The sequence below is a fragment of the Gossypium arboreum genome, chromosome 5 (assembly GCF_025698485.1).
Source record: "Gossypium arboreum isolate Shixiya-1 chromosome 5, ASM2569848v2, whole genome shotgun sequence".
Taxonomy (NCBI): domain Eukaryota; kingdom Viridiplantae; phylum Streptophyta; class Magnoliopsida; order Malvales; family Malvaceae; genus Gossypium; species Gossypium arboreum.
The window spans coordinates 22547813-22566117 of record NC_069074.1 but is presented as its reverse complement, the minus strand read 5'-3'; the positions used below and the strand labels follow the sequence as shown (position 1 = coordinate 22566117).

Below are 18305 nucleotides of genomic sequence, written 5' to 3'. Positions count from 1 at the left end.
TAAAAATAAAGACCTTTGAATGCTAAGGACCCCATTTGATTACTAGCAAGCTCCAGTGTGGTGGGATTTAAAGAGTAAAAAAAATTGAATTGAAACGTAACTCCAGTTAAGGTGTTTGGCAAGCACACTGGTGAATATTTCTCACCTTACTGTAACTCAAAATATTATGTGGGACTGATTTAGAAGTCCAAAAACAAGGGTAATTATTATTTTACCCTCTAATTCTTCATTTATTATTTATTTTATGTGATACACATAACATAAGTTTAATATGTCATTGTTTAATATCATTTAATTGTTAATAAAATTAATTTTTTAATTTTAATTTATAAAAGTAGTATAAATACAATTTAATTTATATTTTACTATTTGATTTAAATATAATTTGTAAAATATTTTGATATTTTATTACGAATATAATTTAAAAATATTTAAATTTTATTGTATATGATTTTAATATTTTAATTATCATTTTATAAAAATATAACTTTAATTTATGTTATATTATTTAATATAAATATAAATTTAATTATTTATTGTATTATAAATACATTGTCATTTCTAATATAATATCTTTAATAGTCATTTTATATTATTAACTCACCATTACAGTTGCATTTAAATCTAAACGCACACTATATCATTATTTTTAATCCCATTACTATAATATCAAATCTTATATCACAACCACCATTATTTTTAATCTCACTAAAAATAAATACACAGCCCATCTCAATTACTTATAAATTTCTCATTATAAACAAAAACTCATATAGTGCTCTCCTTAAAAAAACCCACCGCATAACTCCTCGTAAAGCAACATTTGGTAGTCATCAAATCGACCTTTTAGGTAGACTTTTTTTTTTTAAAGAGATGCGGACAGAAAAGTTTTCAATTTCAAAACCCAGCAACATCTGACATAAGGGCATATCTGACAATTCAAATTAAAAAAAATCAGACAAATAAAAAAACACAAAGTTAAAAATTAAAGCTTCGTTTTGGAGGGAGAGATGGGAGAGAAAGAGAAAAAACATCGCAGCTAAAGGGCGGCACCATCGTTTCTCTCACTCTCGCCGCCGGCATTCCCCTTTTTGTTTTCTACTCTCTCTCTAAACTTTGACTTTCCATTGACTTTTTTGCGTTTCCGGTTCTCTTGGAAGATGTCTAGTAGGTCAAATCGTTCCTCCATGTCGCCGTTCCGTTCACGCAAATCTCCCGTTCCCTCGCCTTCCACGAAAACGACCGGTCGTCCGGCGACTCCTTCTTCAACGACGTCGTCTCGTCCTCCTTCTAGGCTCTCCTCGTCTCCAGCTACTTCCTCTAGTCCCAACCCGGGCCGAAGTCCGTCCACTGTAGTCGTTGAACGCCTCGAGTCTTCCAAGTCTAAAGAAAATGTTACTGTCACTGTTCGTTTCCGTCCTCTCAGGTACTCTCTCTCTGTGGCTGCCTTCTATTTGTCCATTATCTAGCTGCTGGTGACAGTCGGGAAGCTTTTTTTTTTTTTTGTTATACTTGATTTGCTTTCTCCGTTTTCCATCAGTCCGAGGGAAATTAATAAAGGAGACGAGATAGCGTGGTATGCAGATGGTGACTTTACAGTAAGGAACGAGTTCAATCCTTCTATTGCTTATGGCTTTGGTTAGTAAAGCTTTTTGTTTTTCCTTTCTTCTTTTTGGGGATTTTCTGAGTGTGATAATAATTTTTATTGAAGTAACAATAAAGCTTTGCTAGAAAGTTCTTGATTCATTTTCTTATTGGGTTCATTTTGTAGTCCGTTACTAAAATTGCTGCACTGAGTGAATCAACAATCAACTGTTTAATATGCATTTTTGGCTGCTTAGATCCTTATATTTTGTTTATGTCATACATTAGGCTCATGTTTTCTGAAAATTTAATGGGGTTAGCATTCTTGAGCTTCAACATGTACCACATTTGTTTTCTCTTGTTGAAACTTCTCATGGTTGTTGATTTACTGAGTTGATTTTCATGCGTATATTACAGACAGAGTGTTTGGCCCGGCAACAACCACGCGCCATGTATATGATGCTGCTGCTCAGCATGTTATAAGTGGTGCCATGCAAGGGATAAATGGTAACTTTCTTTATCTTTAGCTATTAATTTCACTGTAGTTCGAAGTAATATTGATAGAGGTCTTCTATGAGTTGAGTGTTTTATGACTGTTTCTGTTCAATTGCAACATATGGGTGGGATATCTTAAATGTGGAATGACCCATTAAAACATTAATTATATGAAAGTTATAGTAATATAGTATCAAATTCTATGAATTTTAATTCCAAAGTTGGTGAGAAAAGCGAAAACAGAGTTAGGTAAAACACAATAAATCTTGCTGAATAGGATCCATCTCATTAAAATTTCAAATTGATGAAACGTAATATTCTTCCTTCTATGTTTTGCATCTGTTTCAGTTTCAAGCCAACAGCCAAGAATTTTGAGAAGGATAGTAGGAAAAATACTTGCCCATTTTCTTTGAATTTTCAGAAAATTAAAGGAGGATAGAATGGTAGACCCAAATTCTCGTACTTTTATCTAGAATATTGCTTTGTTATTAACTTAAGTCGGTTAAAGGTGAAGCAATGGTCTTCTGGATTAATATAAGGGCTTTTTTCTCTATGCTGCAAGATTAACCTAATACATTCTGTGTTGTTAAATTTTTAATATTGAAATTCTGGATATCAATGTTAAACTTGCTATAGAATGTACAATCAAGAAAGTTCAATCTTCATATGCAAAACTCAACTGCTTTAGGTATTTTAAGAATTGAATTTATTGATATTATACAAGAAAGAGTTCTCTCTCAATGAAACAAATTGGATGGTGACATAGTTTACATGAGAGTAGGCTATGTCTTTACACTAATTTTCACTATGCGATGAATTGTTAGATGATAATTATTTCTCTGATCTCATACATGCAGGCACAGTTTTTGCATATGGTGTTACGAGTAGTGGAAAGACTCATACAATGCATGTAAGTGTTGAACAAGAGATTTTGTCACTTCTCTCCTTTCATCTGTGCCCAATAAGTTGTATATATAACATGGCAATGATTTGTATTAGGTATAGAGCTTCATTTTGGTGATTGATTAATGAGGCGGATGCCGGATGCTTGTGTAATGACTTGAATGAGAATATTTCATCTCTTGGAAAGTAAATCAAACATTCTGACCATTTAAGGAAGCTCTATAACTTGTGTATATACCTTGAATATGCATGAATTCTAATATTCTAACTTTTATCAGAGAATAGAATTTTAGTAATAAATTAAGTCCCTTACTGTTGAGGATTATATATCAGCATAGGGGGAATCGTTGAGGTTGGTGGTTTTTGGGGTGGGGGGGACTTCCATTGGATGTATCATGGTTATCCTATTTTTGCTACTCAAATATTATGCTGCAATGTTGACTTTATATCTTGATTTAGGGTGAGCAAAAGTCACCTGGAATCATTCCATTAGCTGTTAAGGATGTATTTGCCACCATTCAAGAGGTAATTGGTTGATCTTCCATTTGATTGATTGTGTTTTTAGACAATATCCTTTCATTGAGTAACCTTGCTTTTGTATTTTAGACACCTGAGCGGGAGTTTCTTCTTCGGGTTTCATATCTTGAGATTTACAATGAGGTTAGTCATGGTCTTATTTTCATTTTTTGAAGTTTATGTTTTCCCCACTCCATGTATCATGCTTGGCTTGGCTTGGTCAACATGTTTTCCTTTAAACTAGTAAGAGTTGATGCTGGTTGGCTTTTAGTTGAGAGTTTCTAGGAGGTAAAAGAAACATAGAGATGTAGCCATAAGGCAATTAAGTTTTCGTTATGTGTTGTAGAGGATGTTGTTGTTGTCTCCTCATGATGCTATCAAGTTTGAAAGGAAGTTTATGTAGGCTTTAAGCATGATAATAGGTACTGGATACTATTAGTGCACGGGATATTAATCCCAATTGGATAGGAAATGAAAGGTTATGTTCTATTGGACATGTCTTTTGGGAAGAGGTTAATGGCTGGTGCCAAGTGGTATTAGAGCCAATGCTTAATTGCTCAATTTCACACCAAGTCCCAATGAGTAGGATAGATAGGTCGGATCAACTATGACTCGACGCTGAACCCTTGACATTGGGATAGTCAAAAGTGATTGGGCGGGTGAGAATGTCACTCTTTCTCTTATATAGGCTATATTGCAGACAATTGGGGAAATCTAGCTCTAAAGCGGTATAACAAAGACAATATTCTTCTTCACTTGTTCGAAAAGGTTGCTTAAAAGCAACTACTTCACAGACTTCTCTGACACCCGCTTGAAGTTTAAAAAAAAAAAAGAAATCTCACCACTGTTGTTCCCCTAAGCGTTTATTCACTAGTTTGTCCCTTAGTGAAACCAGAACAGGAGCTTCATTCATATCATGCCCAAACGCCCTAAAGCCAGGGTACGGGCTATAAGTGTTTGATCTGTGTTCTAAATATTTGGATTGAAATTGGATACTGTCAAGGTTGTCATATGTTTAATAATATCTAGTAAGTTTGGAGCATCATTTCATGTGGATTCAAAATTATTTTATTTTATTTTAGGTTTTGCTTATTAAATTAGATGTAGCAACTCCAAGGGTAAGCATTAAACTATGGTTACTTGCTATTTTATTTTTTATTTTTTTAGTTTCTTTTATTTCTTGACAAGGTTAGTTTGGGAGGAAAGGTGCAAGCAGGTAAGGCGTCGATGATTAGATCAACCATGCTATTTATTCTGTATAAAAGAGTTCATTTAGACTAGAGACCACATTAGTGAATTGAAGAGAGTAAATAATTTTCTGAAGATCTTTACTATAGCTCTGCTGTAATCATAATCGATTGATTCTAGTCTGCCTATTGTTCAGATTTTTGTATTCAATGGTCCCCTGGAGCGTCATGTCTTGTGCTGTTCATTTTACGTAAATGTTCTTCTGACTTCTTGCTTGGCGGTTGCTGTTAACAAAACCTTTTGCTTTTGCACTATTTGGTCACCAGGTTATCAATGATTTACTTGATCCAATAGGTCAGAACCTAAGGATAAGAGAGGATGCTCAGGTGATCTACCTTTTCTCTACTTTTCACTTCTTATGTGCATGTCTTTTGTATCATCCATAATTTTCTGTAGAATTTTTTATTTTCTTGTTCTTTGTATAATGTATCTGTCTTTAATCAGCATATGCCCTGTTTTGTGTTAGATTTATTTTCAACTTATACACTGATGCAAACTATATCACAACTCAGAACTTAAAATATTTTTTATTTTAATTTGTGGCGTGTAACTTGAGCAGGGAACTTATGTTGAGGGAATCAAAGAAGAAGTTGTTTTATCTCCTGCTCATGCTCTTTCCTTGATAGCAACCGGAGAAGGTATACTAACATTCGCTTTCTGTATTCTAGTACACTTTTATACCAGAACATTTCTCCTTTGATACATGCCAATTATTTTCTTGTAGTCAAATTTTCATTTCTTTTGCTTTCATTTGTATACCACTGTTTATGTTTCTTTGTAGGAACTTTCTTTTAATCATCAATTTTTATGGTTTCCTGATTATTTTTGCTCTTTCTTTTTCTCATTTCTACTCTCTATCCATTAACATCTTTTTCTGATGTAACAGAACATAGGCACGTTGGTTCTAATAATTTCAACCTTCTTAGCAGTCGGAGTCACACTATATTCACCCTGGTACTTAATCTTTTATTTAAATAAAAGCATAATAATTTCTAATGTCTTAGAAGCTCAAACCTTTATTTAAGCAGAATGTCTTAAATTATACAATTCTGTATTAAATAAAGTTAGAAGTAGCAAAATTTTTTGTTGCCATCTTTTTTAGAAATAAAGAGATTTAGCTAGGCTGGTTCTTGTGGCTCCAAATGTGACAGAGTAGAATGGCGGTTAATGTGTTTTGTTGATTATTTTGAAAAGGAAAGAGGATATATGGTTTATATAAGCTTTTTCGTGGTTGTTCTAGACGAATTCTATTTTTTTTTTCTTGGATAAATCTTTTTGAATTTGATATTTTCAATTCTTCAAAACCATCAATCATCATGAATGATCATATCACTTTGATGAGCCTGCCCCTAAATTTTTAAGAACTATAATAGTTATTTCCTGATCAAGGTGTTTTTGTGTTTGTTCATCTTCTTTTCTTTTTTCTTAATTCTTGTCTCACTTTACTGAAATATTCTGTTAACTATTAGACTATTGAAAGCAGTCCACGTGGGGAGAAGAATGGGGATGAAGATGTGACACTATCCCAACTGGTAACTACCTTAATCATTTCATTGATAGAAGTTAGGATATCGACTGAACTTAGCTGATTGTGATGCTTTTTTAATACAAACATCCTGGTATTGGTATCTATACGTAAATATGACTGGATTCTTTTTATTTTTGCAGAACTTAATTGATCTTGCTGGATCTGAAAGCTCTAAAGCTGAAACAACTGGATTGCGGAGAAAAGAAGGCTCATATATAAATAAAAGTTTACTGACTCTAGGAACTGTATGAAATCACTTCTCTTTTTGGTCTTCTCTTCTCTCTCTCCTTTAGATGACTAGGTTATAACCAGTTCTACTTAGTTGCATGATTGCTGCCTTTTCTCCCCCTGGCTGTAAGATGCCAATCTTACATATCTATATATTGTGCAGTTTACTTGTAATTATGAATCTTATCAATAACTATTTTTGACCATTTCCCTTTTGATTTACACTTGCTTTAATGCTAGTTATTGCTGCGTGCTAAATTGATCTACTTCTGAACTCGTCATTGCATGATTTTGAAGTTTTGCTGGGCACATATTCTTGGTGCAAATTTGATCATCTGTTTCAAGACTTTTTGCTTATTAATTGTCTCTCATTCTAGGTAATTTCTAAATTGACGGATGGAAAAGCAACTCATATTCCATACCGAGATTCCAAGCTTACCCGTTTATTGCAGTCATCCCTTAGTGGCCGTGGACGGATTTCTGTAAGTTCAATTTATCATCACAGGGAATTAAGTATTGCTATTATCGGTATTTTCTGCGAGATCTTCGGTTATTACTTTCCCCTTTTTTGATAATAATGTTGCTGTGGTGTCCATTATTTGCTTTATTGTCACTATGATTGTATTGCTGAAGCATTTTTCAATATTCTTTCTATTCTCAACATTGTTGCAGCTTATCTGCACAGTGACACCTGCCTCTAGCAACAGTGAAGAAACACACAACACATTGAAGTTTGCCCATCGAAGTAAGCATGTAGAAATCAAAGCATCCCAGAATAAGGTAAATGCTAGGCTTATTGTTTATATGTTTGTAGTGTTGGATGAGGCTTTGTTGGGCTGCCATGTAATTTATATTCTTTACCTTTTTAGATTATGGATGAGAAGTCGCTTATAAAAAAGTACCAAAAGGAAATTTCCTCTTTAAAGCATGAACTTGAGCAACTAAGGCAAGGGATGATGGAAAGACCTTACACGGCTGTGACTACACAAGACGATTTGGTCAATTTAAAGCTTCAGGTTTGTCATTGTTCCTTGATGAATTTTGATAGTTATACTGGATGTTTCTACTATGGGCTCCATCTAATGTAAAAATTGCTGATATTTAGCCAAGACCTTGACAGAAACATTCTCATTGTGGAGTGTACTTATTATTGGTAGTATTTAATTCCTATTAACATGATGCTATCCAATTAAAATAAAAATTGTCTACTTTAGCCCTGTAAACATCAAAAGAGCTAATTTTATTGAGGTATCTGTCATTTCTTGTTTGTATCTAACACGCATTTGTTTCTGGTGTCAAAGCTGGAAGCTGGTCAGGTCAAATTGCAGTCACGATTGGAGGAAGAAGAACAAGCAAAGGCAGCTTTGATGGGAAGAATTCAGCGGTTAACTAAACTAATATTGGTTTCCACCAAGAACTCCATGTCATCAAGCATTCCTGAAAGGTCTAGACATAGACGGAGGCATTCTTTTGGTGAAGATGAGGTGTGTGATCTGTCATTTTGAGCATGAATAACATGATCCATAGTTCCTCAGTATTTTGCAATCTTAGATATAGTGTTCATAGTAGAGGCTTTTTGCAGTAGATCATTTCAGTGGTATGGTTCACTTGACAATTTGAGTTCCTGGGTATTATTTTCTGAAATTTATGTTAGATGTATTTGGTGATGCAGCTAGCATATTTGCCAGATAGGAAAAGAGAATACATGATTGATGATGATGCTGGAAGTTGTGCTTCTGAGCTCTCCGTCGAAGGAAGGGATGATGTCGCAAATCTGGATGAGCTGGTTAAAGATTATAAAGGGAACAGGAGGCGCGGAATGCTTGGCTGGTTTAAACTAAGAGTAGGTTCTGATATATATCTTCCTGTTATTTCTTCTTTAGCATGGATTGAAGGGTAGAGTTTTATCTATGGACTAAGGTGGTTATCAGAGTTGAAAAATGCACTTATTCTGTTTCATTCTGTTTTATCTATGTTTCTTGAGCAGAGATAAGGATTAAAATACTTCAAATGCTTCAATCTTATCAACTCAATTATTCAAACTTTCCAACATTCATTGATTTTATACTTATTCAACAAACTAAACTAGATCAAACAACGTTTGAGAAATTTCACCTGCAGAAACCTGAGAATCAGGCTGGAATGTCTCCCAGTACTGATAATGGGAGCTCAGCAAGTGGGTCTCCTGCATCTTGTTCAAAATCTTTGCAGGACAAAGTTACATTGAATGATATGAAAGATGGACGGAGAAAATCAGTTAGCAGGAGAGGAGATGATCCTGCAATTGTTGATTCATTTCCAGAAAGAACTCAAGCTGGTGATTTGTTTAGTGCCACTGTTGGAGGTCGTTTGCCTCCGGTAAGAACTGCAATCACTTTTGTTTTGTTTTATATGTAAGCATTCCAAGATAGCTAGTATGCTACATGGAAAGAAGCTTCTGGAACTTAAGATTTATTTTTTAACATTTTAATTTAATGAACTTATATTACTTAGTGTTTTGCTTATTTGTCAAGTATTGGGTTTGTATGATCATATTTGGTACTTTGCGTTTCTATTTTGTTTGTTTTTTTAGAATTTCTGCATTTGTGCATTGACTAAGACATGCTTTTACTTGAGTTCACTGCCTTCTACCATTTTGTGCCATGATTATGCATAGTACTGCTAGAATTATGTACATCTAAAATTGTTAGAGATTTTCTAGGGAAAGACCTATCTGACATTGTGGTATTTAAAAGTAGCTTGCCAATGTTTTATATTTTCGAATGTTAATGAAATATTTCTTTTTGGCAAAGTTTGGTTCTGGTCCTTATAATTTTAAGTTATTGCTTAAGTTCTAATAAGTTCTTTTTGCTCTCATACTCAGTGAAGATAATAGTATGTTTGCTTGTGTTGGAGAGTTATGTGGAAAACATATAAACAAGTGCTATAGGATAACTTATTTATTGAAACATTATATTAACTGAGAGCTGAATACACTTTCCAGAGTGGAACCACTATTACAGATCAAATGGATCTTCTCCAGGAGCAGATGAAAATGCTAGCTGGAGAAGTTGCGTTGTCTATTAGTTCTCTAAAAAGGCTGTCAGAGAAAGCAGCAAGCAGCCCCGAAAATTCACAGCTTAGAGTGAGCTACATTAATAAACTCTGCACCTTTTGCAAAATTCTAAATTTGATTGGTAATAATCGATGCTTATGAAGTTCATACCGATTAATACAGGAGCAAATGCAGAAGTTGAAGGGTGAAATCAATGAGAAGAGACATCAAATACGAGTTTTAGAACAACGAATGATTGAATCAGTTGGGAAGGCTCCTCATACATCAAATAATGCTGAAATGTCGCAGGTAAGCATGCTTCAAGTGAAGTTTTGGTTATCTCAGAATTTTTGGGTGATACTACTGAATTGCGAAGACAAATTTTCCTATTGTCCAGCTTGGATTTTTCCAATTGAACCACAACCTTTATATCAGTTGGTAGAAGAAATGTGTAATATTATATTAACCATCCTGTGGTGCAACTAACTATTGCTTTTGAGTTTGAAGATCTCTGTTGAAAGAGCTCTTTCTCACTTCATATTTTCAAACAATATTTCAACTTTTCCCATTTTATATTTCAAAGTTTCAATAAATCTTTGTTCTGTCTTACTGTAAGTTATTTATATTGAGGTTCAAAAAGAAAAATAATAAATTACATGCTTTGACTTTTGGTGACCAAATAGAAAAATAAATTACTGTTTTCTTTTTTAATACTTCGTTGGGGATTGGGTAGCGGGTGGTATAGTAGGCAAGAACAACTCATTTGATTGTACGTCATTCTCTGTTAAGTCCCCCCCCCCTCCCCCCTCTCTTGGCTGCTCTTTCTTGCTGATTCAGTCTATTAATCTCTAATGTAGGCTCTTTTGAAGCTTGCAACAAACCTAAATGAGAAAACTTTTGAACTTGAGGTTTGTTATCCTATTACTTGGTTGTGCGAATGGTATTTAAATGTCAAATATACTTTACTAATTTGAGTGCATTGTGATGGAATTGTATTTAAGATTAAATCAGCAGACAATAGGGTACTTCAAGAGCAACTTCAAGTGAAGGTAGAATTTCTAAGTCCGCTTTACCTTCCCCATGCTTTATTATTTCCGAGTTCATATTGTTAATGATAGTATTTGATTCTCCTAGTAGATTGCAGAAAATTCTGAGATGCAAGAAACTATTCTTCTACTAAGGCAACAGCTGAAGAACAAAAGCTCCAGGAATCCACAAGAAAGTGCAGATAATGTGGCAGAAGAAACTTGTTCCAAAGAATTTTTTGAGAAAATGAAGAATGGAATTGTTTCATGTGAAGAAACTTACGGTGATGATAATACACCAACTAGTGTCATGAGCTTGAATAGAGTATTTTCTCAGGATGACTCCAAAGAGTGTGACAAATGTACCTCTTTGAATTCCCAAGTTCTTATTCAGGTAATTCCTTTTTCATTATTAATTCTGGCATCTTAAGCAAAATTTGAACTAACTATGCTACTTCTGTTCAGTATTTGATTAAGGGTGGTGTATTACTCTTCCATGAAGTTTTCTGCTGATGTGTTTAACCTGTTTTTATTTTCTTAGGCTGCTGAGATAGAGAGCCTGAAGCAAGAGAAGGTGAAATTAGCTGAAGAGAAGGATGGGCTTGAAGTTCACAGTAATAAGCTGGCAGAGGAAGCTTCATATGCAAAAGAGTTGGCGGCAGCAGCTGCAGTTGAACTTCGAAACTTAGCTGAAGAAGTAACCAGGCTTTCTTATGAAAATGCTAAACTGACAGGTGAACTGGCTGCCACAAAAGAGGCCCGCTGTAGATCCAACTGTTGTCAGAGGACTATGCATAATTTTAGACAAAACAACATGAGTGGTGCCTGGCCCGAGGCACATCACAGGAAACAAGAGGATGAACTTCTCATAGAGGAGTTGCAGAAAGAACTTAGCATGAGGAACCAAAGAGAAGCTGCCCTGGAAGCTGCATTATCTGAGAGAGAGCTAATGGAAGGTGATTTGCGGAGAAGAATTAATGAAGCAAAAAGGCACGAGGAACATCTGGAAAATGAGCTGGCAAACATGTGGATGCTTGTGGCAAAGATGAGAAAACTTGGTGTTAATGTGGAGGACATATCATCAAGTATTGCACAAACAGGAGAAAGAAATGGACCTTTGCCTTCCAATGGTCACTCGTTTAAATTATTGAAACCGGAAGAAGCTTGTGAAAATTTACATGGGATGAAAACATACGAAGAGTTAAGAGCTTGCTATCAAGAAGAAAGGAGAAGATGTGAAGAACTAGAAAGGCTCGTTTCCAGAATGAAGGTATGCTGTTTCTCTAGATTAGTTTTGAAGAAATGGGAACTTGTATGTTTTTCTCTAGGTTAGTTTTGAAGAAATGGGAACTTGTATGTTTTTCTCGTACCAGTTTATTGTGGTTGTTTTCTTTCTTCAACTATGGATCTATCTTTTTGGTTGCCTTCTTTTAAGGTTTCATTTTCCAACTCTAGTATGAGTATAAAATTAGTGTTTGATTTATCATTGGGATGTAAGACTAGTCCAAACCAGTGAGGAATCTATAAGGGATATAGGTACAGTTCTAATGGAAATTGATCCTGGATAGTATGAGTGTTCAGTATCAAGTCGACAGCTGTGGATGACGTCACTTAACACTTGTATATGAGTCCAGTACTGCAAACCTCAAACTTAATCGCTGTGGATGACGTCACTTAACACTTGTATATGAGTCCAGTACTGTCAATTAAAGCAAACAATTAGCTTTTGGCATTATATTAATCATCAACCTACCTCAAACTTAATGACCAAGAATAGAATGGTATCACTTGGTAGAACGTTGAATTATCAATTGTATTAAATTGTTGGCCTTCTAGCCTAGTTTCAGCTGTAAGCCTGCTTTTGGTCTACAAACTAATCCGCCAACGAATGCCAGTTTTCAGATTTCATGTGATGATCTACATCTCAGGACCAACTTTTCATTTTTCTGAATTAATAGGTATATGAGGCCTGTTAGTTGAAGACTTTTGAGATGCATCTTTGTTTGTGTACTTTACGCTATACCTTATACCTGTTCTAAAGTGTCTGCTATGCAGTTGCATTTGATTATATTTAAGTTGGTTGTATATGTAAATATATCCGTAGATATTTAATTCCATCCAGTTGCAACTTAGAAAAGTTATGAATCTAAACTAATCAACTATTTTCTATAGGGTGAAGATATCAGTGGTTTAGATGTTACATCTCTCGAAGAACTGAAGAATTTTCATGTTGAGGCTATAACGAAAATTTGTCATGCAAAGGTTATATCTTTTTTTATGCTTTTTTTAAAATATTGCTATGTTACAATAAATTGCCATCTTTTCTAATTTACAGCAACATATAGCTGAACTGTTATTATCATTCATATTTCATCCAGTGGAATTTTGAATGTTCAGTTTTAGTATTACCAACAAGCAATTTAAGCATTTAGGAGCTGAAATGAAGATGTAAAACTTAGCAGTATTCTGTATCATAACTAATTTCATTGCATCAAATAAGTTCTATGGTATATCTTTTCTTTTAGTAATTTTGATTCTTTTACTTTTGCAGTGTGCAAATTTTATGTTGTAGGGTATGCAGAATTTAACCATGCATTTATCTGACCATCACGGTGAGTATATATCCATTTTCTTTTCTTTATTCTGCAAATTTAATTGAACTTTGTTGACTACTTCATGCATCATAAAAGAGGAAAGGAAGGAGCCAATATTATGTACAAACTGCCTAGCTGAACTAAAACTAAATTGAGCCCTTAAATCATGAAAAATCTTAAGTCAAATAAAATATATCCTTTCTCTTTAATTTTCTAAACGTGTTGTGGTTACCAGATTGAGTAGATAAGCCTTCCCGTCTCCGTTATTATTATTATTTTATTTTGTCAAGGTCCACCTCTAGGCTCCAGGAATATGTACTTCCTTTTGTGTGCGTCAATCAAGGAGATCAGTATAAATCTATCTTTAAAACCCAGAAACGGTATAAATCTATCTTTAAAACCCAGAAACTACTCATGATTGGGGGTTAGTTATTTTAATAGGGATCATATGAAGTTCTCCAACAAATGTATCTCTATTTATCCTGGTAAATCATTTTGCATCAAATCTGGTGGATCACATCGTTGCTCATCTTGTTGGATGCTATGCACAGGTGTAATGTATTCTGTACATAATGGAAATATTAACCGAACTCTCCTTTCGATCGAAATCCTTTTGGCGTATCGACTACCATTGCAGATGCATCTTTCCCTGGCTAACTTACATCAGAAATGCCAGAAAATGTTGAAAGCTTTTCCCTTTTCTTTTTGGTTGTTTTTTTTTGGGGGTGGGGAGGGGGTTTATTTTACTTATTTTCTAATTCCTTCTGCAGTAAATATTAGTGTGCTATTAGCTGTTGTATTTTGGGATAATACCCAATTTGTACCTTGTAGGTTGCAAATAAAGAAAATAATTCGATTTCTAAATTTCTTATGTATCTCTACGACCAAGTAAATACATGTATTATCTGTAATGTATATGATAGTAGCTATGATGTTTTTGTACTCTTGATTTGGGTCACACATTTGGAGACATTCCAGTTACCATAGTATCATAATATGAAGTTGGGTTGTAGGGTAATTCTTTTCTAAAATATCAAAATTTTCTGCACATGTTTGTTGAAAATCTTTAATATAATTGCTTTATGTAGAAAAAAATATTTATTTTATGTTTATATATTGCATACGAATAGTTATGTTTATTATATTTAAATTTTGATTTTTTATAATTTTATATACATAATTTGGATTTGATTCAATTTTAAAATACAATTATTGATATGTTATTATTTTATGTTTATATATTATATATAAAAATGATTTTATTTATTATACTTGAATTTTGATTGTGTAATTTTATATATAAAATTTTAATTTGATTCAATTTTATAAATACAATTATTGATATAGCATTGTTTTATGTTTATATATTGTATATATAAATAATTATATTTATCAAATATAAAATTAATTAATGTATTTAAATTTTTAAGCAGTGCATAATTGAATTAAAGAAAAGTTTTAAGTATTTATTAAAATTTTAATATGTTTATAATTGCATAAAATTAAAATTTGTGTATCAAATTAGTTAATGTGTATTATAATTAAGTGAATGCTGAGAAAATGAAATGGTTCTGGACTTCGGAAAAGCCCATCACTATATGTAGAGCTGCAGGCACCAGCCAACTCTATTGCTTATTCTCATTATCGCCATTTTGTCCTGCTGATAGATGTTTGAGGGACCCAAAAAAAAAGGTTAGCTAAATATATATTTGAAAATTAATTCATAATCATTAAAAGAAATGACGAAGTCTTTCCCATTTGGTCTGACATTTAATGCCTGTAATATAGAAGTAGATGATTTAATTTAATCCTGTTTGATATTGGTTAAAAAATAAGTGAAATTGATAATAGCATGGATGCAAAATTATTTAAATGCTAATATACATAAAAACAACGCCATCTAATCATGAAATTCTATTTTATGAAAATAGAGAGGTTAGTACATTTATTGGTAAATATATAAATTTTACTTGTACTTTTTTGTTAATTTTTGTCATATAAATTAGTGAAATATTAATTTTGCTAATTTCTTGCTTGTAAATTGCTGAACTATAAATTTTGAGGTAATGATTTAACGATAATGTCTAACCGTGTTGTTCAATTGGACTAATTTTTAATTTCCGTAAAGTATAAAAATTGAATTATGATAAATTAAAGTAAAATGATTAATATCTCAATTGTGTATATATATATATATATGAATGGAAAGATAATAACCTTAGAAAATAGAGAAAAATAGTGAAAGAAAATTTAGGTTACTATCTCTTGCTAATAGAAATGTGGTAATGAAAGCCAATGAATATTTGGCTAATTATGTTTTTATTGGCAAACAGTAAATATTTGGGTAATTAGTTAATAGATTAACCATGCATTTTTTATATTATATTTTACTGTTGGATATGGTAAAAATCTGTCCCCCCTTTGGCTTTTTGCTAACACTCTTTATATAGTTCAATCATTTGAATCTGCCTCCATTTCTAAACCAAGCTTTACAGATTTCCTTTCAGATTACAATCATGGCGTCATTGTAAGAAATGCAGATTCGGTTCGCAAACGTGACAGAATTTTTATATCTAGGTAATAGATCAAGCAAACATGCAATGTCCTCCGATTCGCGGCTACGGATACAATGGCCGACATGGATTCCAATCCCGGAGGGGGCATTGTTTCAGGCATCGATACATGGACGCTTTCTTTGCTTCAATCCCTCCAAGAACCCCGAGCAAGAGGAGCCCCCTGCCGAGACCTTCCCTCGTAAACAGCATTCATAAAGGAGCAAGTCTGAGAAGCGTGGATCATAGAAACGGATTCCCCGAGAATCTGCCGAGAAACTCCTCGAGCAAGTGGAAGAGTGACCCGACCAGGTATTCTAAGTTAAGCGGGATGGTGAAACCTCCAACGATCGAGAGAAATCTGGAGTGCACGCTTGAAGAGTTGTGCTATGGATGTATGAAGAAGGTGATGATCACGAGAGACGTTCTTACGCTATACGGGTTCGTAATTTTATATTTATCATTTTTTTCAGCTTTACATTTTCTCTGTGATTTCGCATTGTCATATGAAACGAACTTGAAAATTAAATCTCAAATTAATTAGATAATAACTCAAACTAATCCAAAGCTTAAATGATTATAATTTGAATTTATAGTAATTCAACTTAAAAACTTAAATTTAAAAATATTCAACTTTAAATAATTAAAATGGGAATTAATCCAAATTCAAAATTTAGCTTCAATAAAAATTATCCTCAAGATTTAAACCCTAAATTAAATAATCTAGATTCAATGGATTAAAATCCAACCCGATTCATACAACCTATTAAAATACAAAGGTTTTTAATTTTTTACCCAAAATCCATTTATTATGAATTAACATTATTAAAATCTGAAGCAAAATTGTGAATAAAATGGGCAGGCAAATAATACAAGAAGACGAGATATTATCAGTAAAAGTGAATCCAGGATGGAAGAAAGGGACAAAGGTAACATTCGAAGGAATGGGAAACGAAAGCCCAGGAGCCTACGCTGCCGACGTTACTTTCGTGATTGCCGAGAAACGCCACAGCTTGTTCCGACGAGTCGGCGATGATCTGGAGCTCACTGTTGAAATTCCGTTGGTGAAGGCTCTCACAGGTTGCTCCTTTCCGATACCTTTACTGGGCGGAGGGACGATGAATCTGGAAATTGATGAAATCATTGGGCCTGGCTATCAAAGGGTCATCAAAGGCCAGGGTATGGCCAACAAGAAAGAACCGGGAAGCCGAGGCAACTTGAATGTTTCCTTCCTCGTTAACTTTCCGAAAGACCTTACAAATGAACAACGGACCGCTGCGGTTAGTGTTTTAGGGGATTCTGGTTAATCATCGATCAATGTGTCCTTGTATTTAGAAATCCACAATTTTATTTTCTTGTGAGGTTCTTTTTGTGTTTTCTGCGACAGGAATTTTATCATTTCATCGATATCTGATCCTGTGTTATTCGATACCTACCGCGCACGACGTGTGGTGCCTGAGTTTATGATTGTTATGAATGGTTTTTAATCTAGTTAGTTTAGTACTTGTTTACTTAAAATTGTATTGTATCAATTTGATCTATTTATAATGTAATAATTTGATGTTGCATTGTGATAATTCAGATTATCCGATATAATAGTTTGATACTTGTAATTATTTAGACTTATATTTATACTTTAATTATATTGTGTTTGTTCAACTTTTAAAAAATTAATTTTTAAAGTATATATAAATATTTAATATTTTTGAAGACAACAGAAAAAAACACCAAAAAGAAAATATCCTGAGATAAAAAAAAGGGAAAACATTATGGCCGGCTGAAAGATATATCTATAATGATTGTCATTGTTGTCCAGTTGACTTCTTTTTGAGCTTGTCTATGTTGATATGACCACATCTACTTCGAGTTTCTACGTTTTAAAGAACATTATAAGTTAATTTAGTGAAAACATAATGTTATTATTATATTTCCGAATAATCGAAAAAAATGTATTTATAAGTTGTTGCTATAGCTCAAATTTGATAAGTTTACCATCCATTGGCTGCCATTATTTTTGGCCATAGCTTTAATTTCCGGGTTTTCAACATTCCTAAAGGATGGTCCATGAGAACCAAGGACAATATCACAATTTCTACCACTACAAATTTAGATATCCTTTCCTAACATTCATACATCTCTCTTTCTTTCGGCTTTTTTCAGAAATAATTTAAATAAATTAATTATCCCACTTTTAATACAAGAATGATCCGTTTTGAACAATGAACTTCAATGTTATTATTGTCATTGACGATACCGGACTGAAATGTAATTATATAAAACGTTCAAGAATTTAATGAAACAATTATATTTTTTAATTTGATTTATTTGCATATTAAATCAGTCTCTTTTCAAAATTAGATTTAAAAATAGTAGCAATCATTTATTTTTTTAACAACTATAAATAAAATTTTTACTTAAAACTTGAAGTAATAATAATACAAATATTTTCGGGGTTTTGTTACCTACTTCTCGTAGTGTATCCTTTTTCGGTATCATATATTGGTTCTGATCATAATCAAATATATTAAAATGACTATAAAAATATTTTATTATTTGGAACTATTAAATTTATTATTTACTCCGGCGAAGGTCTGATTT

At 33.2% G+C, this 18305-nt stretch overlaps 2 protein-coding genes across 3 annotated transcripts; both read left to right on the top strand.

The window, feature by feature from the left end:
- Window positions 1–888: 888 nt before the first annotated feature.
- On the top strand, window positions 889–14173 carry LOC108489511 (kinesin-like protein KIN-7C, mitochondrial). Of its 2 annotated transcripts, XM_017794111.2 has the most exons (26): window positions 889–1426; window positions 1541–1638; window positions 2002–2091; window positions 2937–2989; window positions 3442–3507; window positions 3589–3642; window positions 5013–5072; window positions 5306–5384; window positions 5633–5700; window positions 6216–6278; window positions 6415–6519; window positions 6880–6984; window positions 7175–7282; window positions 7372–7518; window positions 7804–7986; window positions 8175–8345; window positions 8624–8860; window positions 9486–9626; window positions 9720–9845; window positions 10394–10444; window positions 10538–10585; window positions 10674–10955; window positions 11103–11831; window positions 12734–12823; window positions 13113–13173; window positions 13707–14173. In XM_017794111.2, exons 1-25 carry the CDS (start codon window positions 1161–1163, stop codon window positions 13131–13133), a joined length of 3441 nt encoding a protein of 1146 aa, XP_017649600.1. In that variant the 5' UTR covers window positions 889–1160; the 3' UTR covers window positions 13134–13173; window positions 13707–14173. The 2 variants fall into 2 exon arrangements, with proteins under 2 accessions (XP_017649600.1, XP_052884474.1); XM_053028514.1 differs by lacking the exons at window positions 889–1426; window positions 1541–1638; window positions 2002–2091 and adding an exon at window positions 2407–2522.
- A 1370-nt stretch (window positions 14174–15543) lies between these two features.
- LOC108488664 (protein psi1-like) lies at window positions 15544–17284 on the top strand. Its single transcript, XM_017792954.2, has 2 exons — window positions 15544–16148; window positions 16570–17284. The coding sequence occupies exons 1-2, from the start codon at window positions 15751–15753 to the stop codon at window positions 17012–17014; spliced, it is 843 nt and encodes a 280-aa protein (XP_017648443.1). The 5' UTR covers window positions 15544–15750; the 3' UTR covers window positions 17015–17284.
- Window positions 17285–18305: the final 1021 nt, after the last annotated feature.

Coding starts and splice junctions, on each gene's coding strand:
- LOC108489511 (XM_017794111.2), top strand. CDS start 1,161: ATGTCTAGTAGGTCAAATCGTTCCTCCATGTCGCCGTTCCGTTCACGC. Junction 3,508..3,588: donor TATTTGCCACCATTCAAGAG/GTAATTGGTTGA, acceptor TTTGTATTTTAG/ACACCTGAGCGGGAGTTTCT. Junction 8,861..9,485: donor TTGGAGGTCGTTTGCCTCCG/GTAAGAACTGCA, acceptor TACACTTTCCAG/AGTGGAACCACTATTACAGA.
- LOC108488664 (XM_017792954.2), top strand. CDS start 15,751: ATGCAATGTCCTCCGATTCGCGGCTACGGATACAATGGCCGACATGGA. Junction 16,149..16,569: donor GACGTTCTTACGCTATACGG/GTTCGTAATTTT, acceptor TAAAATGGGCAG/GCAAATAATACAAGAAGACG.